We start from the raw sequence: 27,503 nt of genomic DNA, 5'->3' as shown, positions 1-27,503 counted from the left end.
TATACCTTTCATTTTAAAAAATCTGAAATCGCAAATTACACAGGTCTGATTGTTGTGTATATTTTGATGATTCTGCTTCCAATATCAGGTTTTACAATATGAAGTGCTGCACCTAATAAGTAGAATAAAACCTGAAGAATTAAAAAGAAACCCCTCAGCTTTACTACCCCACACAGTAGTTAAGACTTTGGAAAATGTCCTATAGGTGTGCATGAAAGCACTTTAGAAGATTTATTGGTACAGGTAGGTGGGATTTTAATGGAGTCACAGCTTATGAGATAAAGGTTAACTCTCCCCTCACTGTGCCTTCCCACTACAAGTCGCCATCTCCCTCATTCTACATATAACAATTAGGCTTTTAAAAACGTTTGCATTGGCACCAATAGGAGCATTTTTAAATGTGTATTGTCATGTGGGGTGGAGCTAAGGACAAGCAGCAGAAGACAAGGTAGAATTGAATGGATGGGTATGTGTATGTATGAAAGTAGGTTTATGGGGTGCCTCTGTCTGCTCCGCCACCCCAGTCAACTAGCATGATGCTCTGGGAAGATTCCCTAGGAGGCAATGCAGCCTGAATCTGAAAAAGGTTCCCAAACCATGCCTCACACCAAGCAAATATTCCCAGGGTGCTAAATGTGATTTGCCAGATCCAATTCCTTGATTTGCAGAACACAATGCAGTCTTGTGCATAGTTCAGTAGCAGAATTCACTTTCTAGGATAAAGGGCTTTTAATGGGCTCATAACATATGGAAGTTAAGTCTATTTGCAATAATCAGCCAGAAAAATACAGTTCCCATGTTCAAACAGCATTATTTTGATTAACAGATGCTAGGAAGCACCAGGCGATGCCCTAGCTGTGAAGCTCTTTCAAGATTATAAGCTGCACCCAGACTCAATATGCTTGTGTTCTTAACTTCAGACACTTAAAAAGGGCTGCGCCAGCAACCACCAAGCTTTTGGGCAAGAACGCTACATATCAAGTTCGAAGTATGGGAAAATACACACCAACTCTGATGTAGACTATCAGACATATGCAGATCCAATCCCTCCAAGAGTCTTGGTATGGTTTGCCTTTCACCAAGTGGGAGCCAGTTACAAAATGGCTGCTGCATGGGAGGGGCAAGGCATAATACAAAATTAAGAGAACAGCCATGGTGAAGATTTCCCCACAATTGTATTTCCATACTAGAAATAGCTTAATGTGTGGAATTTGTCTTAAGGTACAAGAACCCTGTTTTTCCCAAATGCCAACCCTAAACCAAAGCCTATATTGCCATCCTGGATCTACTTACTTGGGAGTAAGTCCCTTTAAACACCAGTATTTAATTCTGTGTAGATATTGTACTGTAAGTTAAATATACACTGAATGAATGAATGAGTGCCTGATCTTTTGGCTCCTGCACAGACTACAAGCCAAATCTTAGAATCATAGAATTGAGAGCCAGTGTGGTGTTGTGGTTAAGAGCGGTAGTCTCGTAATTGCAGAAAACAAGTGTCAAATGCAGAAGCTCGCCGTTTTTAAAGGAGGACAAACTTGCTTTTATTTTAGTCAAATCACAACATTTTTTTTAAAACTGTCAGTGTACCCACAACTTACAGATCCTTTTTTTTTTTTAAAGACTTGCTTGGGAATATTACAATTTTCCTCCTTCAAACAGATGAAATAGTCCCACACTTTTATTCCAACTAGAAATTAAGTATTCCATTCCAACAAATAGTAAGAATACATGAAGTTACAGCCAGCCAGACAGTTGACAGCCATGGAGTCTTCAACAGTTTATTAGAAATAATGTAGACATTAAAAAATCCCCACTGCTTTGAACACAAATTGAGGTTTTTAGGCTTATCATAAACTGGTCAAAAAAAAATAAAACCCCAAAAGAAGATCCAATAGTGTATTAACATTTTGTCACTCGCTTTCATACCAACAGTGCAAATACAATTTGGTCTAAATGTACAGATTGACAAGCAACAACGTACAGGCTCTAACCCCTCCATACTGAGATGTAAGAGCTTTGAGGATCAAACAACCAAATGTACAGGCTTCACCCATTTTAAGTTTTAAAGGGACTGCTAGTTTTAGCTAGGATATCTTGAACACTAACTAGTGATTAAATACAACAAAGTGAAGAGCATTAAACATTAGTGGAACATACCCTGAAGACACCCCAAGAGGTACAGCATGTTACCAGTTTAAATTTTGAAAGCCAATTAAAACATTGCTTCAGCCAGTTCTGTTCCAGGCATAAAATCTGAAACGTTCTAAGTTACCTGCTGTCCACAATGTGAGGGGGAAAGTACATGTTTACCACTTCATGTAAATTGAGAGTTTTCCCATTGTTATATTTGATGATGAGGCAAAGAGGCGTTGTAAACCCTTTTATTGCAACTGTTTTTTTCTCGATTGCCTATACCTCAATTGTTTGTGTGTGGCTTTTTTTGTTGTGTTTTTGGAAGTCTGGAAAACCTTTCATGCATAACATTATTGCCTCACGTAGCTTAAGACTGCCCTGAACAATGGTACGCACCAATCATCAATGAAGCTGCTTAAAACAGGTTGAAGATGAGTTAAAGGATGCATTTTCTGCCTTTAGAGCTATCAACTCAGGAATTCTTATCTCAATTATGAAATGTTGTGATGAAGTTCTTTCCCTAAACCCCCAAAAGATAGCAGGTTCCCTTTACTCCAGGTCTGGCATTTCTGAAATAAAACAAAACAAACATTGAATACTGTATGGCAACAGCACTAGAATTAATGCACTGAAACAGCTTTCACCAACATCTGGCGCCTTCTACATGTTTTGGGCTACAGGCTCTCATCACCATAGTCATTGATGAGTTGTAGTCCAAATCACTGAGAGGATAGCAGCTGAGGAAGTCTGCACTAAGTTACTGTTAGCTTTAACAATTTTGAAGAACAGTCTCACCTCCAAAGATGTGAGTAATATGCCCCACTAGAGTTACTGTGACAAAAATACATCAATACCCACAGAGCCATGTACCCAATGCTACTACTTCTGGTAAAAAGTATGTCCAGCAGTACACAGCCTCTCTCCTGAGCACACAGATGTCTGCGTAAGCTAACCAAAGCCTCTCCTACTTTTCACACATTTTCTCTATCACAGTGGAAATGAAAAATGTTTATTCCCTACCTGCCAGATTTTTCGGGGGGGGGGGGGGTTGTTGTTGTGAACCCAAGCAGAGGCCATCTAAACAGCCAGGCTAATGCTTACGACGTCCCTGAGTGGTGTTACAAACCATTATTCTGGCCAATTCTGAAAGATTACTCTCTTATGCCTCTTACACCAAGTTATTCTAGGTAGCTGCAACTCGCAGCATCTTGAGAGTATAGTGTATATGAAAAATTCATAATGGTTGTAATCACAGGGAAAAATGAAGTGGAGATTGTGCATTCACAGAAGCATGCCTCAAAAGGACTGCAGTGGTAAACTTGAACATGTTTACAATTTCTCTTCCATCTTTATGCTGGAGATCTGGGAGCAAGTTAGCATCTTGGCTTTAAGTCCTGGAAGACCTGCTCCCTGCCTTGCAAGTCTTTTTCCATCTGGCTTGGGAGGGTGAGGCCCTCATTGATTGCAGCTACAAAAGCTGAGGCTGCTAAACAGACTCTTGGGCTGCGGTATTTTGAGGGGGTGGGGAATGTTGGTCTTTCGTTTTAGATTTTGTTGTGCTTAATTTATTGGTTTCGACTACTTTAAGTTGTAGTTAAGTATTTTCTTCATTTTGTAAGCCAGCTTGAGCATGGTCTGAACTGCGGAAAGGTGGCATACAAATAAAATTATGTAGGTACTTCTCCGGTGTGCCCAGTCACGCATGAGTTACAAGAATGCAGAAGAAAGCCCTTCAATTACTAATACAGAATTTAACATGACCAGCTCCACTCTAGAAACAAGAGTGTAGGCAGAAGAGTTCAATCTATGCCCTGCCATCCATCAAGAGCTTTTCCACCCCACCCTCTTTTGATGCAAGTGCAAAGCAAGTTTTTCCCAGGGTAAAGTCACCTTGAGGGAGAATATTCTTCCATTCTCCACCACCCAAGTAGCATAGCAGGATAGGAGGCCCGTTGGCAATCTTTGTCAGGCAAATGTTAATGAGGTATGGGAGGCACAACTTAGTAAATATTCATGAGAAGTGCTAAGAGTTTTGTCTAACTCTTTTGGATGTATATGGTAAGTAAACACAGAACAACAGTCAACTTACTTTCATCATCGCTGTCTGGTGAATCCTAGGACAGAAGCACAGAAGATTAGCAATTAAAGCCAGCTACGAAAGCAAGCCATAGCACAATATTTGCAAAATTACTTTGTGGACCTCTAGAGGCAAGTATCTACATATCTGGAATTATTATGCTGAGCAGGGGTGGAGGAAGGGGGGTGCGGTGGGTATGAGCCACCCAGGGTATCACCACTGAGGAGGGTGACAAAATGCCGGGTGGCACTCACCATGGGGCCTGCAGTGTGCCCAAGCCACGCGTCTCTCCTGGGAGAGAGACGTCGTGGCTTGGGCGCACGCAGACTCTGCGCTGCCCAAAACGGTCCACCTGCTGCCTCCCCCCCAGCTGTAGGGCAGCTGAGTGGGAGGAGTCAGGCAGACTCCGGAGGCCCCATGGTGTGCCCCACCCCTATGGGTGGCTCGCCCCACATCTGGGTGTGCTGCCCTAGGCGCTCAAGCGGCTTTCTCCATCACTGATGCTGAGAACAAGGGTTAGATATATTCTGATATGGAGTTAAGTCTACTTTATACATTAACACCAAGAAAATTTGGACTCAAAGTTTATATGCAACTGTGCATATCACATTTTAGATGCAGATAAGTCTCCTACCAAATGAGCATATTAAGTAGAGTTTGGATACAGGAATAAACTCTCAAGTAAGGATGGGCGATACCTGGGTTTCAACACTGCAACGTATTACCAGCTAAAGACCACAATATACTGATATTATCATGATGTCTGAAATAAGGATGGAGCTATGTTGAGGCATTGGCTGGCTTCACGGTTTCCCCCATCATGATTTTTGCATAGCATGTGCAAGCATGTGCACACACGATTCACAATATATTACCAGTTCAAAAATTATGAAACAGATATCACAATACAGTGGTGCCTCGCAAGACGAAAAGAATCTGTTCCGTGAGTCTCTTCGTCTAGCGTTTTTTTCATCTTGCGAAGCAAGCCCATTAACGGATTAGCGCTATTAGCGGTTTAGCGGCTATTAAAGGTTTAAGGGATTAGCGGATTAGCTGCTAAAAGGCTATTAGCAGCTTAGTGCCTTAGAAAAAGGGGGTGGGGAGCGAACCCCCCCCCCCAGGAATCACAAGACATTTTCGTCTTGCGAAGCAAGCCCATAGAGAAATTCATCCTGCGAAGCACCTCCAAAACGGAAAACCCTTTCGTCTAGCGGGTTTTCCGTCTTGCGAAGCATTCGTCTTGCGGGGCACCACTGTATGGACTTTTAAACCTGTTTTGGACAATATATTGGTATGCTGCCCAGTTCTATTCTCAAGTTTCTAAAAAAGGGCAGTATTTGTGCAAAACATGACCTACCCAAATTTGCTCTGGAGGTTTGCGGGACACCCCTTCCCCGGGCGGATTTAGGTAGCTGTGGGTAAGGTAAGTTCTGGTGTGCCGCAGAAAGTCCTTCCATTAGCAGAAGCACATCAATGAATACTACCCAGAGTTTCCAAACAGTGACACTATACAAATGTCAATATACATCAAGTATTGACATCAGCCTCAAGCAGGAGACTAAAAGTTCCAATCACAGGGAAGCTACTCACATCATCTGCTCCATCTACTTCTGGCAAATCTACATCTTCATCACCACCCATGTTGTTCATCATCTAAATGACGCAAGGGAGTATTAAGTAAAGTCGTGTTTTTGTTTTAATCAAGCAAGTAAAAATAGTATATATGAAAAGGAGCCAAAATAACTATCAAAACTTCAGTGAGATCAAGATTAATGCCCAATAATTTAAGGTATGTCATCAACCACAGAATGTTCTGCTTACTTCAGAAAAGCGATCAAAATTGGACAAATCTTCATCAGAATCATCTTCCCAGTCTTTCCAGTTGTTAAAGTCCACACTGAGCCAATTGAGCTGTGGATATAGAAATAAGGTCACAGGCAAGTTAGGCAAATAGGGATGGGATGGAGTCTATAGGAGCTTTAAGAGCTCTCAATTGAAGTAACACATTTCTTCTGACTTTTGTTCTACCCAATGAGTATTTTAATTCATTAGGAAAAATTACTTAACTTTGTTCTACAAGTTAACCCTCTACTTGCAGGGGTTATAATTTTATTTTTTATTATGTATTTTGTGCTTTTATATTGTGATTTTATGTTGTGAAGCACCCTGAGACTTGCGGGTATAGGGTGGTATACAAATTTAATGAATTAATAATAAGTCTAATGGTTTCAAAATATGACTCCTGGATGAGGATTACACAAAAAAGTCAAGATAATTTGACTTGCAAATCATAATTTTAGTTATTTGTTTATAGGCTAGGCTTTCAGACTCTAGAACAGGGCACAAAGTTTTTGGGGCATTATACACAGAATGAGAGCATTCATAACCAGCCAGGAACTGGGCAATCTCTTAGCAGAGTATCTACACCAATCCCAAATAAATCAGTGGAGGCAACAGATCACTTCATTCTAACCTGATCTGAGGAACAGCAGCCAGGTGGTCTGCTACTATACTTTGAATGTTTCTGTGTATATGAGAGAGAGAGATTCAGAGATAACCTATTCTTCCTTGACTAATGTAAAATAAATTCCGCAAAACCACAGAACTTATACAAAGTAGGTCTTAGTGTGCATTGTAACTGCCTGTGAGAATCTCTGTATGTTCAAATGGAGAATGAATAGTCCTAGGCTGGAGGCATCAGAAAGTACATTTAGAACAGGGGCACATTAAAAAACTTGAGATACACCATATTGAGGTTAGAGTACTGTCATGAATAAAGATTTACCTTTGCCCTCTCTTTCGTTAATCGTGGCCACGACTGGCCAGATTCTCCTTTTCGTAAACAACATAAGACAGACCTGTCTGTTCTTTTATGCTTGGATTCCTGAAAAGAAAAGAAGTTCCTTTAACATAGTAAGCATGTGCCCGATTCTTACACAAGGCTACAGATGAGGGCTCACACAACTGTGTAGCTTCATATTAAGAAAACACTCAAGAAGCTGCGTTAGCCTTCTTGCTGATATCCCAGCTTTCTTGGTACACTGAATATTTTGGGAAGCTATAGAAATGGTACAATTGAGAAACAGGTTCATCACCATCTGTTTATGAGAACTAGACTTCACTGCCATGAGGGAGCCTGCATTTACTACCGTGGCAATTTGTCTTACCTGCCTCTACTTGCATTTTGACTACTAACACATGTCAGTAGTCAAAATGGTCAGAGTCAACCACCCCACATTTGTCAAGCACCCCTACCCTCAACGATCAAAGCATAGTATCAAATATTAAATGGTCATAAAATCTCAAGTACTGTGTAAGCTTTGACATCATGCTTCCACTGCGGTTTCCTCCAAAAGTAATTAGGCAAAGCAGGCAGAGGGACGACTCTGAGCCATGTGTAATGATGCAATTAAATGCCTTGAAGACTGAGAGCAACAGAAGCTGAGCAGCAATGGACAGAAACAGAGCTTCATACTCTACTCCCTAATGGTAGTTACCAATTCTTTTTGAGAACTTAGTAACACATACATACATAATCGAAGAATTAGAGGAATCAATAATAACTTAATTAAGTTGGTAATTTGTCTACTAGGTGCAGCACAATCAAACATTACATCACCTTTAGCTTTCCCAGGAGGCTACATGCTTTTACAGGATTCAGTACAATCAGTGTTAGAAACTGAGATATGAAAGCTAGGAGACACCTTAAACCTATGTTATGGGCGCAACAATGGAATGTCTAGGCACACTTTTTTATAACAAGAATACAAAGCTGAAAATGAATGAACTGCAGCTAAAATATTATGTTCATTTTTCACATGGTCTAGTCCTTTCCCTGCCTACCCCCCCTAAGAGGGTCTCTTCTCCAATCTTCAGATAATATCTGAAAGTGGGGAGGCAGAAAAAGGTCCACCTTTCCTTCTACTCTGCAGTTTTAATCAGAAACTGCTCGCCTTAATGAAATCCCATCACAAAATGTGACTAGAACAATGGGAGTTTCAAACACTGAGTACAATCTTTCAACTATTTCATTGTAATCAAACTGCACACTAAACAGCAGCAAGAGTCACCACCACCTATTTACAGGTTATTCTTATAGGCATACTAACAAAGTGAAGTCCTGTGGTTTTTTACACCCTAAAATTAAGCATGCCGTAGATAAATGAAAGCAACTTACATTTGGATCAATTGAATTATAAAGATCAATTTCATTTAAATGCTTGAAGTTATCGTTTCCTCCAAGACAACTGTAGGAAAATGAGAAACAAATAATTAACACTGTCTCGAGAACAGGATCCAGTTGAAACGCATGCATGTGATCTCTGTTCATAGTCAACTTTTGGGTGTTTTGCTTACCTGAACGAAAGTTTGGATTTCTCAAAATTTACATTAACATCTTTACTGTCTTCAACACAAAATTCAATAAAGACGTAGTCCCTTCGGTCATACCACTTCGCAGAAGCAGGCTGCCTAGAAAGGTAATTGGAGTATTAGATAAAAAATGTACACAGCAAACAACTTGACATAAAGCAACAAATGACTCTAATGAGTATGATGCTCCTGTTACACTAGCAGCTTTTCCTAGCAGCTTCTCTTTTTTTGCTACAAGTTTCGCTATCTACAGCAAAGCAAGACTGCAACAGTATTCAAAGAACTTGAAGAATCCTGGGCGCCCAGCCAAGCACCTACTTGTCTTATGCAGGTGTCCAGAGCCTGCCCCTCCCACAATGGGATTAAGTCTCACTGAGCCTAATGGGACTTACTTCTGATTAGATATGAACAGGTTTTCACTGCAAGCAAGGTGTTTGACTTGAAACACAGAAACTTGATAGGAACATGTGTTTTGTTGGTAGCTTTAATTTCAACAGGTCTTCCAGTATGTCAGGAAGCTGAGCAATATGCACATCATTTTAAATTCTAGTCTAGTGCTAAGGTGTTGCTGCACAATCGCACATGTGAAGGCAACAGCACCATAAATATGGTGCCCATTGTCTTTATGAAATCCTCAGAAGGAGGGAAGCAGATTCACAAGTAGTGCATTGAAATAAGAAAAGTTAATGTTTAAACAGAAAAGCTCAAATGAACTATCCCTGCAGCAGCAAAGAATTTTACCAAAAAACAAAACCTAAATGTTTCAGAAGAAGCTCTGTCACAGACAAGTCCATATAATCCTTTGGTGTTCTAACCTGAGAAATATTCTATCAGAGTTTTGAATTTCTGACTAAGAACCAAAAGAGGAAATACTGATCAACTAAAACATGAGCTGAAATGCACCATTAAATTGCAGAAATAAAGAATGCTTGTTTGAAAACCAGTAGCTCTGTGATCTACACAATCAGCAGCAAGCTACTGACATGTTCATAATCCAGTTTCTCAGAAAAGGCAATGCACTATGGCACCACTCCATTTTCAGTCAAGATTTTGCATTGAAGCTGTCAACACCAAAGAAGAATTCTTGAATTTCCTAGTTTAACGCCAACACCCATGCCACACCTGGCTGCGTTTCCCCCCTGCACTAGGTAGATGATGGTGGCCATGATGATACAATACAAAGACAGAAGACTTCTGCACTGTCCTCATGTGGGCTTTTCCCCACCCATAGTTTAGGTTTAGGTCCCCCAAATATGGTGAACAAATTAGAATTTGAATATTTTCAGTTATTTCCATCTTGTCAAAAGTGTCAGCCTCATATGTTTAAGCTGGACAGCAAAATAAACATAATTCTATAGGTAAAAAATTGAAATAGAAAAAAAGAATGCATTCAGGAATGTTAGCAGTTTTTACAGCTGGCCTTCAATAATGCATTTATTTCTCCCACCTTTTCTTCCAAGGAGCTCAGGGTGATGTACATAATTCTCCTCTCCCCATACTATCATCACAACAAGCCTGTGAAGTAGGCTAGGCTGAGAGACACGTGTCTGGCACAAGGGAAGTCAGTGAGCTTCATGGCTGAGTGCGGATCCAAATTCTGGTCTCCCAGGGCATAGCCCAGCCTAATTGTTACACCACACTGACTCTAGTTCATTTCTCCATATAATTTCAAAGTTTTCAGGAGAATGTAACCACTTTGTTTATTCATACAAATTATTTTCCAACTGCTGTATCTCTAAAACTCGATTTGCACCCCAATTCCTAGGGGTTTTTTTGCTATTACCATCCTTATGAATCTAAGCATTGCCAATAAGTTCCAAGTGGACGGGAACCACCTTTTAAAAGACATGAAAAGGTACCTAAGTATTTTGTATAGTGGAAAACACCATGTAGCCCCCCCCCCCCCGCTGGTCTCTAAACTACAAGATTACACGCCTTTTTCAACCTGTGGGTCCCCAGATGTTGTTGAACTACAACTCCCATCAAGCCTAGCTAGCAAGGCCAGAGCTCAGGGATGATGGGAGTTGTAGTCCAACAACATCTGGGGACCCACAGGTTGAGAACTGCTTCCTGTTATTATAAATCTTATTTCAGTTGAATAAATTTTAATCCTTGTTAATCTTGTCAGTCATAACTGGAGTTTCCTAATTATAAAAATACATGCAATTATAAGCCCAATTTATACAAATTTAGGTCTTCATGAGATAATATTGTTGAGTTTACGGCATGACAGAACTCAAATGGAGCCAATGACTACAAGAACTAGGATCTCAGTGATCATGCTGCCACTGTCATTCACAGATTGGTAACATTCCTTAAAAAGGCTGCAACAGTAAGGATACCATAAACTGTTAGACACAGGGTTTAATCCAACAATCACTGCTCAAGCAAAATGACATCCACTCATGGACTGGAATTTCTTCTTCCTCTCTTTCCCCGTAACCCCACCCCAATTTGCTCTGGAGGGTTGGCGGGGGTGAATCCCCTCAAAACAAATCTGATGGGCACACAGGGGTATGAGAGGGAGTGGGTGTTCTGTTGCATGAGCAGAAGTCATTCTGCTTGTGCCATTACAATGGTACCTCGGGTTATATATGCTTCAGGTTACAGACGCCACTAACCCAGAAATAGTGCTTCAGGTTAAGAACTTTGCTTCAGGATGCGAACAGAAATCGTGCTCCGGCGGCGCGACAGGCCCCATTAGCTAAAGTGGTGCATCAGGTTAAGAACTGTTTCAGGTTAAGAACGGACCTGCGGAATGAATTAAGTACTTAACCTGAGGTACCACTGTACTTCAATGGATAAAAGCCCGAGAATGGCAAAACCAACTCCCAAAATGCTCATAAGTCTAAGAACCAGGGCACAGTGTAGTACCACATATTTTGAACATCCTAGAATTGGAAGTACAAATATAAAACTTCAAATTTGTAACAGACTAACAAGTTCTGATGAACAGAATGGTGTGTGTTGAGGCAACAGAACAGTCAACTTTTGTTGCCATGGTCTTGACATAAACAAAAGCCAAGCCAGCATGACAGACTAGCTGCTGCAATCAAACCAGTAAGCTATCCAAAAAGCTACATATATGCTTGCACCATTACTTCCTCTTTGAATGGCTTTTCAACATATCTGTGCACTGTACCTAGTCCCAAATGCTCTGATTAAAATACAGTGGTACCTTGGTTTTCGAACTTAATCCATTCCGGGAGTTTGTTCGACTGCCGAAACGGTTCAAAAACCAAGGCACAGCCTCTGATTGGCTGAAGCTTTCCTGCACTCAACTGGACGCCGAGACGGATGTTCACCTTCCAAAAAACATTCACAAACCGGAACACTCATTTCTGGGTTGGCGGCAGCCGGGAGCCGATTTGTTCGGGAGCAAAGCCGTTTGAGTACCGAAGTACCACTGTACAGCTTTTTATTTTACTCTGATGGTCCTCAATAATCTCCCAAGTGTCTCCTATCCAGAACTGCTTATTTCAGTGTGTTCTGAATACAAGGGGGCCTGGAACTTTTAGATGGAAAAGAACACCAGTTCAACTCCAGAGCTAATGGGCTCTATTAGCTATTAACCCCATTTTCTAACACATCTCTATTTGGCTGTTATTAAAGATACGCAAAGGCATTTTAAAGTACAAACTGGACTCAACATGATTCAGGGGCTTGTAATATCAAAAGGGGCTTAACAGGGGCATAACACAGTATGTTATTTGACTAAATAAGCTTTTGCTCTCTTTTTAGATCATCTGAACACATAAGCATATGTGCAACCTGGAACCCTGCGTTTTCAGGTTTTCAAACTGCATGGAGGCTTTTCAGCACTGTTAGAAGTCTCCTTCAGAACTTCTCATTCAACGTAAGATGTTTGGGGAGGCATACATTGGCTGGGACCAGTAGATCCCCTACATGCTCACTCCTCAAATGTTGCTTAAACATCCAGATGTTGTTGCTAGTTGCAAGTGTAGTTCTAGTCAACTACAGATATTGAGCAGATCTCAGCAGCAGCACTGACGTGCCACACTGAGCAGTTCTTTGATTCAGACTCAACACCCAGTGCTCTACAAAGCAATGTTTTTGGCTTGTGCCCTCTATGCTTAAAAGGTATGATCTGTTGGCAACATTGAGATCTTGCTTTCAGTTCTTTGTATCTGCTCTAGATTTAGCAAGACCAAACAAAGCCCCAAACTAAGCATGGTTTACAAGAATTTTATATATTTGGTCTGGAACCTTTAAGATAAAACAAACCATAAAATAAATATTGATTTAGGGTAAGTTCACTTTGAGTGCAATTATAAGTTGCTCTACCCAGAGGGGCTCAGACAAACAACAAACTTTAATAAAAACAAATTACAGAAGACAGGGGACAACCTGCAATTAAACCTCAGGTGGGTGGAGAATTGGCTTGCATCCTACTACATTTTAACTATGATTACTACTAAAGCCTTACATATCATGTGCACTCTGTCCACATATCTCTCCTCATTTACATGCACAGCCACACATCCCACATAAGTTCCAACTACAATGGAAAGGGCCAAACTCAATGGTAGAGCACATACCTTTTGTGTGCAAAGGACCAAGATTCAATTTCTGACATCTTTAGACAGGGCTAGGAAAGACTCTGCCCAAAATACTACAAGACCACTGCCAGCCAGTAATACAATACTGAAATAGATTGATCAGCAGTCTGTCTCAATATAAGGCAGTTTCCTATGTTCTCAATTTCCTCAATCACACAATCATGTACACCAGTGTTTCTCAATAAGATGAGTACTGTGGACCCCGTTTTCAAAAGCCAAGACACAGACCCCCCTCCCTACTTGAAAATGTTGTTATCTCTATGGTAGTTTTTGTTATGTGATTGGTGCCACGGACCCCTTAGGTGGGTTACATGGGCACCCTGGGGTCTGCAACCCACCAATGGGGAACCACTAATGTACACTATATCTCAGTTCACACATGCACCACTAAATTTGTACTTAAACCCTTAAGACTCCATGCACACTCCCCCCTCACACACACACTTTTGATACCTTGATTGCACATCATATCACAAAACACCGAGTATTATGTAGCCACATTGCAGCTTCATTCCCACCCACTCAACAAAGCCTGTTGTGTATCATTTACTAGGGGTAACAGATACTTACCTGAATGTGCTTCTGTTGCTAAGAGCTGAAGCCTCATCTCAGCCCTTGTTGCATTTAAAACTGCCTGTCCCACTACCTTCTTGTGCTGGCTATTTTCTACCCTTGAAGTTGCTAGGAATATTCATTACTTTCAAGAAGCAAAGGGAAACAGCATAGTACTGGTAAATCAGGGTTTGTGGATGATTTTTTTTTCCTGCTGTAGAAGAACAGTTCCTTCCCAAGCAACCTCTTGGCAACTCTTCAGAGCAAGCAAAATGTCAATAATGATGGGCAGAGAGTGTCTATATACTATAGCAAGGATTTCTTATGAGATATAAGACAAGTGTGTGCTCTGCATACACAGACCTGTTCTATCTCTCCCCACTTGGTCCCACTTAGTGGAGGTTGGGCTATCCAATGTCAGCAGTAGAGACAGGTTTTTCCTTCACCACAACCATGGCTCCAAATGTACTGCTTTGTTGTTGTTTTTTTACACAATAGTAAATGGCAGTTATTCACTTATACAGTATAGGACAAATTAAAATGGTTTTACAGAATGACAGCATTGCAGTGCAGAATACACTCTACTGTTTGAGGGAGAGAAGCAGTTTCCTTCTTCCCCATAGCTTCATTGACCACTGTCAGTTAATTTTGTTCTTTAGAACTTAAAAGCACTCAGACCTGCCCCTTGCTGCCAGATGTTCTGAAAATTGGTCACACTACAATGTGATGGAAGTTCCTTTTGTATACACATGTTCTCAATGGCCTTATTTGCCACTCCATTTCCTTTACACAGAAGAACCATTTCATTTTGCTTTTTAATGTCTATTCTGATCCTACCTGACAGATAGATCAAAAGGGGGGGGGGGGGAGGAAGATGCATGTTTCATTCAAACGGAACCATGAGTAACATTTAAACTGAATCAATGTTAGGGAACTAGAGGCCATATTCCTTCCTAGCATTGCATTTCCAGACTGCTTAAGCAGTTATTTGGGGGGCGACTGTTTGTGGACCCATAACCAGTGTATTTAAAGTGACAAACAGATGCATGCCTGCTAAGAGCATCCCATGCTCATATTGTATCGCAACGTAAGTATTTCTGTCAACACAGCTAATTACTTCATTTGCTTTCAATTAAGGACTCTGGATCCAAGTCCTACATGAACATGTTGGCGATTTCAATCAGCATCAACTATGTAGGAGGTTGACTTACCTTTAGAGGGGCTGTTTAGTAATATAGAGAAAGTGGGAGGAGGAATAACTGCTGCAATTCTATATTACAACTATAGCTTCAGTAAAGTTAAAAAAACAAAGCCTACTTTTCTGGATGCATAATGACATACTGCTTGACAATGGCTGAACAAGTTTGTCTAAAGACTTGCATGGGCATTCTCTGGCGACAATGACTCAATTCTTACATAAGAGAAGATCATGGTTTGGGCATTTCAGTCTGAGCCTCAAGTATGCATATGCCTGCCTAAATGCTTGAATTTCCATCCTTGCTCCCTTGGTTAAACCATTGTTTTCAGGTATATATGTATCCTGCAAATGACTGCTTGCAAAAGGCATTATTTGCCTAAATACTGGAACTGAAAACTAGAGTTTGAAGTGGGCTTCCAATTCTGATTTGGAAGCAAAACACAGTTTGCACATTTCAGATTTTGCAGCAAACCATTGTTTGACCAAACTGGGAACATGTTTGGACAGGCCCAAGGTTCTGGCAAAAATTTGTCTATTATTTGTCATTAGCTCTGAACTGAGTCACTGTTAGCAAGGCCATTTCACCAGTCATTAGAGCCTGTCTTCCTTCTAGACTACTTTAACTTCTTCACTCAAGACAAAATTAGAAGCAATTTGGTCATGGTACCAATAATGAGCACAGGCAAAATGTCTCAGTTCCTTCCTTCCTCCAGATCCACCTTTTGTTGTTGCAATATTGTTGAGTGGAGTTATAAGTGAACGTGTTTGCATATCAAATAACATTTTATTTCATTAACAAGCTTTCAGGCAACATGTTTTACCTGTTTCTTCATCTTTCATTTACAATTCATTTTACCTAGAATAGTGTTTCTCAAGCCTTTAGGTTTGGCCCCTCTGCCTTCTAATCTTCACTGTCTGGACTACCCACCTCTAAGCATCAACAATCTGGCCTATAGTTGTGTATAGAAAGGTTCGCACAAGGTTTTACAGTACAAGTGTGACTTGCACGGGGGTTACATTCCAGGGATGGCACATTTAAGCAAAAACACATACCCAAACCCACCTGGAAAACTCATTGCAAAAGGAACTTTGAGCCTCTCTGCCTTGCATGTAATTTGCTGGATTTCAACTGGCTGACTTTCAACCATGTACAGTTGAAAATGCACAAGTATGTAAGATGCAAGCATACTATATTTTGCACACTATACAAGGATCTGTGGGTCAGGGGCACAAATTCAACTAACCCATGGGGTATTACATGAGAAGCACAACAGGACATCTCTGAACCTTCCTAGGTAACGATGCTAGGAAATCATAATTAAAACAAGGCAGTAGCTCTTCCCAAACCACAATGAGATGAGACAGCAAGTGGAGGCAGCTTCTCTATGCCCAACAGGAGACCACTCTCCATACTGGAACAAAGCTTGTCATTCCAGACCTTTAAAAAAAAAAAAGAGCACCTGGAGAGCACCTAGCAAGGTCAGTAGTACCTTCCATTTTTAGAAAGAGAAGGAAAATAGGCATTAATAAGCCTGACTGGAAATAACAGGTGTTTATGACTTCACCCTAACAGAACAGAAATTATTCTTGCTTGAGGTGGTTAGGGCACAGTGCATGTGTAAGCCCTCTGGATGCCTCTCGACATCAGACAGCCCTGGAAAAGACGTAAGGTCCCAAACTCAGAGGGTTCAAAAGTTACTATAAGATAATTAACACTACAAATTATCTTTTTTAAAGTTACAGATGTAGCATATTACTGCCTGCAAAAGCACTTCTTCTGCCTTTTACTCACGTGGCTGTACAATCTCAGCTCTCTCTCTTTGCAATGGAACAGTTGCAAACCATTTGCCCACACACTTATCATTTCCACTATTCCTCCGGTGAAACATCTCGCTAGGTATGTTACAGTCGCCTTATTTAAGCCAGCTTTACTTCCTTTCCCAAGCCCTGCCTGCCCTCTTCCTATGCTTATTCCCCAATGAGCCAGGCATCCCCAATGACGGCTATCTTCTTTAGCGTACAGGGTTAAGCGAGTCATATTACAACATTCCAGCCCTAACCACATGCATTATATCCCAGAGCTCACAACCCACTGCATCCAGCTCCGGGTCTCACATGATGTGCTATTTCTTTCCCTCTCAAATCTTGCTGCCTAACTTCCTTTACGCCCTTGCCTCTCCTAGCCATAGCTGTCAACGTTTCTCTTTTTTTAAAGGGAAATTCCCTTATTCCGAATAGGATTTCCCTTTAAAAAAAGGAAAAAGTTGACAGCTATGCTCCTAGCACCTTTAAAAAAAAAAGCCACCTCACGGCCCTTCCAAAAATGAAAGTCAACTTCTAGCTCCAACCCCGACCTGAACGAGCATCCATTTTCCTCCCGGCATTGCCTCGCACATGCTTCCGCCTCCCAATTCCGGATGCCGCACAATAACGACCCATTTTCCCACCTCCCCAGCGCCGGGCCCGTCAGGGGGACGCCTGGGCAGCGCTTAATTTCTACAGGGAAACGTGCAGAGTATAAAATGAGCGGCTCTGGCCGGGAAAGGCCGCCCTCGTGACCCTGGGAACCTTCCTGCGCGTAAGCGCGGCGGCGAGGCGAGCGCACTCTGCACCTGCTCAGGGGCGCTGCTTTTCCCCTCAGCTCTTTCTCCGGAAGGGCGCCCAGAGGCGTGGGCTGAGCGCTGGCGCAGGTTAAGCCCCGCGTCTGGGGCTGCTTTTCTGGCCCCGCTCCTTCCTTAAATACCATCGAAGGGGAGCGGGAGAGAATGCCGTATTTCCTCCCTTTCGCTCCGTCCCGGCTGATCTGCCTCGATCTGACCCCGATCCCTCCCGACCCTCCTCCGGCCCAGCAACAGATTAGCTCACAGCCCGCCCCGCCTCACTCACTCACATGGCGGACGGCGTTGGCGGCGGCGGCGGCGGCGGCAGCGCGTGTCCTCTTCCTCCTCTCCGTCTCTCCGAAGGGCTCGGCCAGAAACCAGCGGCGTCGGGGTGGGAAGACCCTCGGGCGAAGGTGAGGAGGCGGCTGTGGCGGCGGCGGCGGCGGCCGGGACTCCTTCTCAGGGCTCAAAGGCTCAGGCCTGTTACCCACAAAGCACTGCGCGCGCGCGCTCTCGCGCTCTCCCTCTCCCCCCCTCCCCTCCCCTCCTCCCGCCGCTCTGCCTCCTCGCTCCCTCTCAGGCAACGGCGGCTTCCAAGCGGGCGGTGACGCAGCAAAATACCCGCCCCCTCCCTCTTCCCTCCCTCCCTTACACTACCCTCTCTCTCCCTTCAAAAGCCAGACGCCGCAACAGCGCATGCGCGCCACTCGCCGCCACCTTTGCCGCTTCGCTGTCCTCAAGCGCGCGCGCACCCAAGCCGAGCGGCGCCGGATGGCCGGCTGCTGCGCACGCGCCTACGGCCCTTCTCCCCTACGCGCGTGCGCGCCTCTGCTTTTCGCGCATGTTCTCCCTCGCGAGCGTTAGTCTCACTCCTACACGACGACGCATGCGCTCTGCCAGTCTTTCGCGCATGTTCTCGTCCTCTCTAGATTCCCCCCCCCCGCTGCCAACTGCCCTCACGCGCATGCGCCGAAGGAGGGGGTGGAAAGGACTCGCCTTAGTTACCTCTGTTCCTAATCCAGGGTTGGCTCTCTTTGGTCAACCTTGCGCTCACTTTTTCTGGGGTTAAGAGATGCCTCACGGCGTGATTTCATGGAGGTCTCGCGATATCTCGCCCAAACCCAGAAGCCTCTGTAGCGGGAGGGGGGGCGTGGAGGGGCTCCTTGAATTCTGCCACCTGTGGCGGCTACCTCAGTCTGCCTCATGGATGGGCCGGCCCCGCCATCCTGTGCTTGCAGTGGCTAGCAAATGCCTATGGAAAGGCCTCACTAGCGATACTCAGCCTTGGATATGGAGACAGGGCAGCCATTGTGATTAGTAACCCTTGATAGCTTGATCCTCTGTGATCTTGTCTGATCCCTCCCCCATCACAGGTCTTTAGAAATGAGGCTGAGTAAGGCGGGGGTGGAAATCCAGGCTGTTGCATCTAAAGATGACCTGGATGTATATCTCCAACATAAGAACCAGCCAGTCAAGAACCCTCACCAGGTCTGAACAGATTCATGCACTGATTGAGAAGAAATTCCTCGGCATTGTCTTTGCTACCAATGAGTTCCATCAGTGTGTTTTGGGCAATGCTATATCAAAGTCCAAGGAAATCAGCCCTGAGTGCTCACTGGAAGGACAGATCCTGAAACTGAGGCTCCAAGACTTTGGCCACCTCATGAGAAGAGAAGACTCCCTGGAAAAGACCCTGATGTTGGGAAAGATGGAGGGCACAAGGAGAAGGGGATGGCAGAGGACGAGATGGTTGGACAGTGTTCTCGAAGCTACCAGCATGAGTTTGACCAAACTGCGGGAGGCAGTGGAAGACAGGAGTGCCTGGCGTGCTCTGGTCCAGGAGGTCACGAAGAGTCGGACACGACTAAACAACAGCAACAACAACATATCAAAGTCCACTGTGATCATAAGCTGTCAGAGACAATCTTCACCAACCCTTTGGGAAGATCTGCCGGTCTTCAGTGGATGCGTCTATAGTTAACTAAGTATGATTTCCACATTGTGTATGCTAAGGGCACAGACATGGTTGTTCCCCACACTCATGTAGAAATTAAGATAAGGGTCAGCGGAAAGGCCATTCCATAGGTGAGGTGCCACCATGAAGAAGGCCCTTGTGTGAAGCCACATTGAGTGATTACTGGCTTTGGGCACGCTGCTAGAACATGTCTGAAGACAGCATCCACACGGATGGGACTCCATGGTATGTGTGTCCTGATCTCATGGAAGCCTATGTACAAGCAGTTGCACATGCACAGGCCTTGCAAAAAGCCAGTGGACAATCCGGGAATGTTGGCAGCAGCATGACCTACTCCCAGTAATCGTGTGGTTCATGTGCAAAGCAGGTTTAGCAGTGCACATGATTTCAGCCTCAAACAGCAAGGCAAATTACAAAGGCAACTCCTAGAAGATACATATATGAACTATAGTTATACCGTTCTGAGAACATGGGTCACGTTTTACAGAGGGGGAACACTGCCAGGTAATTGACTAGCCCAGATTTGATCTGTAAATCTATGACAGAATATTATTAAGAATATGTTGCATACATAACATGTATGCAGGAGGGGTGCTGGGGTGTGCTCACCATCTACAGCCTCCCAATACATTTAAAATAATTGATCAATAAATTAACGGTGTTGGTGGAAACCTGTTTCCTTGCTCAAACTGCTCCTGCCGTCCACCCTCCCCACTACAGACTTCAGTTGCAAGTCTGTCTTGGTTTCCTCTAATCTGAGGGTTTAGAGAAGCAGGGAGAACTAGTCAATGATAAATATGTAGGGCAGGATTCACCAAATTAGGCAAATGCAGGGAGAGGAGGCATTGTTTGGTCTGGCAAGTTGAAATGCTTGTGCAGACTGAAGGTTCTTAATAGCATTATGTTGTATTCCACCCATTTATTTGCATTGAACACAGGCATTTACTCATAGGTGGTGGAACCAGCAGCTCCATTTAAAATAACTTGTTTAATGCAAATTTATTTCCTTGACTCGGGGAGGATTTATGGTTATGTGATCAGAAATTAGAGTTTTAGATATCAGAGTTGGTGTATAAATATCAGGTATCAGTGCAAACAAATGCAGAGATTTATGGACAACTTTAGCAGAGAGGCCTCTGTGGGGGCCTATTTCCTGTATCTTCAGATTTTGGTACCATAGGCGGGGGAGGAGGGCAAAGTAGCTGCTTTGTTGAAATTCAGATGCAGATTGAACAGAGCTCTGAAAATCACTTTTGCCCTGGTTAAATTAAAACAATAGAAAGGTACAAACCCACTGGTTTTTAAAATATATATTTTTATTAAAGATTTTGTTGTTTACAAAAATACATGTATTGTCTCTTTTCAAGTTGTGTTTTCTACAGATCAGTTTCATTTGTTGTGAGACATTGAAATACTTTATTGTCACTTGTACAACTTGTATACAGTGAGATTACACGAGCACCCCCCCAGCTCTCTTAGTCTTAATTCCCCTCCTTTACGGACGCACACCCACCAAACCCGAAAGTCAGTTGCCGTGCTGTTATCTTTTCATTCAGCAGCCTAACAACCCATGGATAGAAGCTGTTCTTTACCCTGTTGGTGCGACTAATCATGCTTCTATATCTTCTGCCTGAGGGCAGGAGATTATGAAAGTGCCGGCCAGGGTGTGAATCATCCCTGAGAATTTTCCTCACTCTCCTTAGGCAACGTTCTTCCGCTATTTCATCCAGCGGATTCACGGGACAGCCCAGGGCTGTATTCACCACCCTCTGTAGGCACTTCCTATCAATTGATGTCAAACCAGCGTACCACAGCGTGATGCAGTAGGAAAGGACACTTTCTATTGTGGACGGTTAGAAGGAGATCATCAAATGTTGATTGACACCGTTCTTCCGCAATACGGAAAGATATGGAGATATGGTCTCTGTTGGGCTTTCTTAACCACCTGGGTTGTATTGATTTTCCAAGTAAGGTCTTCACTGAGATAAACTCCTAGGAATTTAAAGGAAGAGACTCTCTCCACACAGCCCTCCCCGATGTACAATGGGGCTAGTTCTCCTCTCTTCCTCCGAAAGTCCAACACCATCTCCTTTGTCTTGCTGATAGTAAGGTACAAGTTGTTTCCTAGGCACCATGTAGATATTTTTTTGTTGCATGCAGTATTAGGTTAGGAAGAAAAGAGGGGGGAAGAGGGAGAGGGGGTGGGTTGGGTGGTTATGCTTCTATAGTGGAACCTCAGTTTTTGAATGTAACCTGTTCCAAAAGTCCATTCGACTTCTGAAACGTTAGAAAACCAAGGATCAGAGGGTTCCAGACAGACAGGCTGCAAAGCCAATGGGAAAAAATGAAAAATGTGCCTCAGAAGCCATTCAACTTCCGAGGCGTGTTCGAAAACAGAAGCATTCACTTCTGGGTTTTCAACATTTGGCTTCTGCAACATTTGGCAGCCAAGACATTTGAAAACCAAGGTTTGACTGTACTTAACCTGAAGCACCACTTTAGCTAATGGGGCCTCCTGCTGCCTCCACACCACCGGAGCACGATTTCTGTTTTCATCCTGAAGCAAAGTTCTTAACCTGAAGTACTATTTCTGGGTTAGCGAAGTCTGTAACCTAAAGTGTATGTAACCTGAGGCACCACTGTATTTCCTTTATTGGGAGCACTTCTGTTAATTTGCTCTCTTCTCAACACTCTAATCATGCCACCAACCACAGAAGTTAGAGGGGTATATCTGATTAACAGTGCAAACTTAACCATGCCTACTGAGAAGCAAGTCATACTCAATTCAGTGGGGATTCTCCCAGGTAATGGGGTTAGGATTTCAGCCCCAAGCCTTCTAGTAGTTAGGGCAGGCCTAGCCCACCCATGAGGCAAGGTGAGGTAAGTGCCTCACGTGGCAGACTCCAAGGCACAGCAGGTCCACCCACCAAGGAATGTATTGCCAGCTGCCACGACAGTAACAGCTATGGTATGCTCCTTGGAGGCTATATCTGCTGTCCTCTCAGCAAGCCCCCTATGCTGCTTCTACAGTGGTCTCTTGGTGATTAGGAGGTGCTTCTGGACTCCTCCCACCCTTGTTCCTGAAGCAGAACTTTACTCACTCTGGTGGGGAGCACCATTTTGTGGTTTGTCTCACATGGCAAAATGTCTTGGGCCAATCTTGGGTCAGAGGCACAGGATCCGACATGGTCCCTCACCTTGACCACCAGACTAAACAACGTAAAATATAAGGAATAAGTGGGAACCTACAAGGAACTGTATCTTATGTTTTTGCTCCCCTTCCTTTCTTTCCCTCACAACAGACATTTCACTGAAGGAAGGGACTGAACTCAGATAAAACTTCCTGAGAGCTCAACCCCCACCCACCCACAGTTACTGCAGATGCAAAGAAAGGGCTCGCTGACTATCAGCTCAATCTGGGAGGATGTTAAACATCATGGGTCTAAGGGAGAGACTTGCCAAATCCAGAGCATGTTTAAGAAGTACTGCAGAACTGTGGCTGCCAGAGGCTTGAAAGAACACAGGAAGAGGACATCTGGGTTGTAATGCAGTTTTGGTTTTAATGCCTTAAAGTGCTATTTTCTTCTTGTTCCTTCGGCAGGTATCAAGCTAAAGCAAGTTGTGAGAACTTGCGCCATAAAGCTGCTCTCTGCTGGGGATTCATCCAACACGGGCACAGTAAGACAGAAGCACTCTTTGACAGTGGTTTGATGAAGGTGCTGTGCACATTTAGACCGTTGGTCCATCTAGCCTTACTAGAAGCTAGTCCAATCCCATCCAGTGGCGTAGCGTGGGGGGTGCAGGGGGGGCCAGCCGCACCGGGCACAACATCTGGGGGGGCGCGCTCGCACTCGCAGCTCTCTGCCCCTACCTGGCTCACTCACTCTCTCTCACTGCAGTGCTGGCTGTGCGAATCCGATCCGAGCCGCCGGGTCGCTGCCCACTGTGGAGGGGAGGGTGCCAGGCGTGCGGTGCGGTGCGGAGAGAGAGCGAGGGACTATCTGGGGGAGGGACAGTGCAGCGGGGGGGGGGGCACAAATTACTTGCCTTGCCCCAGGTTAGGGGGCACAAATTACTTGCCTTGCCCCGGGTGCTGACAACCCACGCTATGCCACTGATCCCATCCTCAATGCAGGAAATCCAGAGTTCAAGCATCTCCCAACAGATGGCTGTCCACCTGCAGTGAGGGAGAGGTCACCCGAAATCCTCTTAGCAGGAAAAGGCATGGGATTGAACCCGAAACTTCCTGCATGCAAATCATAGGCTCTACCACTGAGCTACAGCCTCTCCTCACTGGGTAGATTGGTTTTGAGTGGGAGCGGGGAAGCTGTGACCCTCCAGATGTTGTTGGACTAAAACTCCAGTCATTATCCTTGCCATTGGGCCATGCTGTCTGGGGCTAATGGGAGTCCAAGAACATCAGGAAGACCACAAGACACTCCTCCATTCCTGGTTTAAATTAAGGTACAGTGGTACCTCTGGTTACAGACGCTTCAGGTTACAGACTCCGCTATCCCAGAAATGGTACCTCGGGTTAAGAACTTTGCTTCAGGATGAGAACAGAAATCGCACGGCAGCGGCAGCAGGATGCCCCATTAGCTAAAGTGGTACCTCAGGTTAAGAACAGTTTCAGGTTAAGAACGGATCTCCAGAACAAATTAAGTTCTTAACCCGAGGTACCACTATAATAATGATTTAAATCGCCAAGGGAAATGGCCACTTTAAACCATGAATTTGAATCCTGTTTCCCATTGCAGATTTGTACTTAGGTTTGTTAGACAGCAAGCCCCCTCGTTCCAAGATCTCCTTTTGAGACTAGGAGGAGTTTCAGAAACAGCTTGTGATATTTAGCAAGGGGGTTCACAGGGTTTGTATGTGCCCATGCATTTGCCATTCAAAGGGGAAAAGTCAATTCTGCTAGGCCTGCTGAAAGCCCTTGACCGTCTGCCTACTATATCTCTGAGTCCCAGCCCACCAACCTTGACCTTACCTTCTCCCAGCTGGTGTGTGCGCATATTATAGGGTCACATCCACGCCATATGTTTAAAGCACATGGCTTCCTTCAAAGAATCCTGGGAAGCATCCGTTGTTAAGGATGTTGGGAATTGCAGCTCTGTGAGGGGTAAACTACAGATCCCAGAATTGTTTTGGGAAAGCCGTGTGCTTGTTCCTAAGAAGCACCATGCCAAAATAACTGTTTTCGCAGCATAATGCACATTTGCACAGTTCCTTTGGCATAGTGCTTCTTACAAGTAAGCTGCCATAAGAGGCGCTTTGCAGCGATCAGTTTAGTTCCATTTTAAATGGGCTTAAAGCTAGAATAGATTACGGATTGCAGTTCACAGCCATGGGATGGGTTGCTAAAGCAGGTGAAAGATCCTTCTATGCCACAACAGCAGCAAGAACACTCAGCGCGCAGTATTGGAAGACACAAGAACTACCCACCCTGGAAGAATGGCAGATGAAGGTGATGGACTACATGGAATTGGCAAAAATGACTGGCAGAATCAGAGACCAGGGAGAAGAGACGGTGGAAGAAGATTTGAAGAAATTTAAAGACTATTTACAGAAATATTATAAAATTATTGAATGTTAGAATGACATCGGATGGAGGTTAAAAGGTTATTAGTAATAATGTGGTGAAGGAGTATGGAAAATTTGAAGGTTAAAAGATGCAAAACTAAAGGTTTAATACATTAAGATATTAAGATAAAGATTAAGATAAGATAGAGGGAAGGGATTTGCTGATTAAACATTTGAACTGGAATACAGCGAGGGGAGGTGTGGGGAAGTCTGGGAAATAAGCAAATGCAAGAAATATTATGAAAATGGAATTGTTTTTTATCTGTTTTTCCTTTTATTTTTGTATTTTTGTATTTTTGTATTTTTTTTTTTATGTAAATGCCTTAATAAAAATATTATATATAAAAAAAGAGAAGATCCTTCTAGCAGACCATGTGAGCTTCTCTCAGTGGAAACCCTAAGAAACCAAATAACTTATCAAGAAAGCACCTCATTCAGGTTTGCATTGAAAAATAAGATAATTATGAACCAAAACAAGAAAAGGGAAACCATGCTTTTCAGAAAAAGAGCTACTACTACTATTTTGGTTTAAAGTTTTTTGAGTCCAGGAACGCCTACCTCTTGCATCCTTGACATTCCGCAGGGAGCATCTGAACATAACACCCAGTGCATATCATTGCCACAATGAAACTGCCACAGAGATAAGGCATGTGCTGCTTTGCGGGGGGGGGGGGGCAGACTTTAAACAATATCAGACCAGGGCCGATGGGCCATTGCTCATGGAAGGAAAAGCTCTAGCCCAAACCACTAGCCCTGTACCCATAAATATTAGGGGAGGGAGCCAAGGAGGAACACTGCCTCCCATCAACTATGCAACAGCTCTTTGCTCCTTAATTTAGGAGAAAAAGGACTGTGGAGAGGAGAGGGGAGGAAGAAAGCCCAAGAACTATGTGGTGGTTAGATTGGGGTTTTTCTCCTCCCTCCCTTCTTCCTGTGTGTTGGGTGATGGACCAGAGCCAGCCCACTAAATGTTTAGGGGATGTAGTTCTCCCAGAGGGCTATAGCTGCAGCAGCCTTTGTAAAAACATCTGTGAGCATCTGGACATACTCAGAATAATTCAACATAGTGCTAAGCAGATTGCCTGAGGGAATGATCCACCCTCTCCCCACCTACCTCCTGCATGCTGTTATGGGGTTTCTCCGGACCCTCTCAGCCAGGGGTCAGCAAACTTTTTCAGCAGGGGGCCGGTCCACTGTCCCTCAGACCTTGGGGGGGTGGACTATATTTTGGGGGGGGATGAATGAATGAATTCCTCGGTCCCACAAATAACCCAGAGATGCATTTTAAATAAAAGGACTACTCATGTAAAAACACGCTGATTCCAGGACCGTTGGCGGGCCGGATTTAGAAAGTGATTGGGCTGGATCCGGCCCCCGGGCCTTAGTTTGCCTACTATGCGAGTCTCAGCCAATGCGGGGGTATGAGGGGAGGAGAGACAGGGAAAGCCCTGTTGCACTAGCACAGGGGTGGACTTTGCTAATATGGTGCCCTGAGTGAGGACAGCATTTGGCACCCTCCCCATAATATTTCTTATTTTCCACGGCCTCAGTCCAGTATACCTGAAGGAGCATCTCCACCCCCATCATTCTGCCCGGACACTGAGGTCCAGTGCCGAGGGCCTTACTGCGAGAAGCCAAGTTACAGGGAACCAGGCAGAACGCCCTCCCACCAGATGTTAAAGAGAAAAGCAACTACCAGACTTTTAGAAGACATCTGAAGGCAGCCCTGTTTAGGAAAGCGTTTAATGTTTAACAGACTATTGTATTTTAATATTTTGTTGGAAGCTGCCCAGAGTGGCTGGGGAAACGCTGCCAGATGGGTGGGGTATAAATATATTATTATTATTATTATTATTATTATTATTATTATTATTATTATTATTTAATTCATTTTGGTACTGTTGCTTTTGTATGGTACTCTGCAGGTACTCTGAAGTATTGTTAATGGAGGAAACTACAGTGTCTTGTTTGAAGTTCAGACCATGAAAGTTGAATATATAATTCTGGTGGCAGGCAACTGTGATGATTTGCCTTTTCTTTAGGAGCTGGGGCTTTTAATGCAATTTTTCCTCTCTAGTATGGAGCATTTCTAAGGATCCCGTTATTAATAAAACCAATGAAGCATCTTCTGGCACCTTAACAGACATGTGTTGAACCAAGGCGAACCATTCCAGAAGCTTTGCTAATGCCATCTTGGTGGTCAAGATAACCCCACAATTAATTGGTAGTGGTTGTAGCAATGAGCTCATGCATGTTTATATTCATTTGCTTTGATATAAGCTAATTGGCATGCTTTAATGCCATCCTTATTTGTGGGCTTGGGGTGCTGGGCTCTGAGCTCAGAAAGATCTTTAAGGCTTGGGTATTTGCCACCTATGCCCTCATCTGGTCAGGTGAAATGACATAGGCTGCTTTGTGTTTAAAGAATGTCCAC

The 27,503-nt window shown here is 43.7% G+C and overlaps 1 protein-coding gene across 1 annotated transcript; it reads right to left on the bottom strand.

Annotated features, from left to right (window-relative positions):
- Nucleotides 1-1,516: 1,516 nt before the first annotated feature.
- On the bottom strand, nt 1,517-18,379 carry PTGES3 (prostaglandin E synthase 3). Its single transcript, XM_083428623.1, has 8 exons — nt 17,802-18,379; nt 8,567-8,680; nt 8,388-8,457; nt 6,996-7,094; nt 6,032-6,121; nt 5,801-5,863; nt 4,223-4,247; nt 1,517-2,702 (listed from the first exon to the last, which is right to left on the bottom strand). Coding segments are annotated over exons 1-8 (483 nt in total). The 5' UTR covers nt 17,804-18,379; the 3' UTR covers nt 1,517-2,682.
- Between the last annotated feature and the right edge of the window lie 9,124 nt (nt 18,380-27,503).

The sequence above is a fragment of the Podarcis tiliguerta genome, assembly GCF_965153285.1.
Source record: "Podarcis tiliguerta genome assembly, chromosome: 2".
Classification (NCBI taxonomy): domain Eukaryota; kingdom Metazoa; phylum Chordata; class Lepidosauria; order Squamata; family Lacertidae; genus Podarcis; species Podarcis tiliguerta.
The sequence above is the reverse complement of the archived record's forward strand: the minus strand, read 5'-3'. Positions and strand labels throughout refer to the sequence as shown.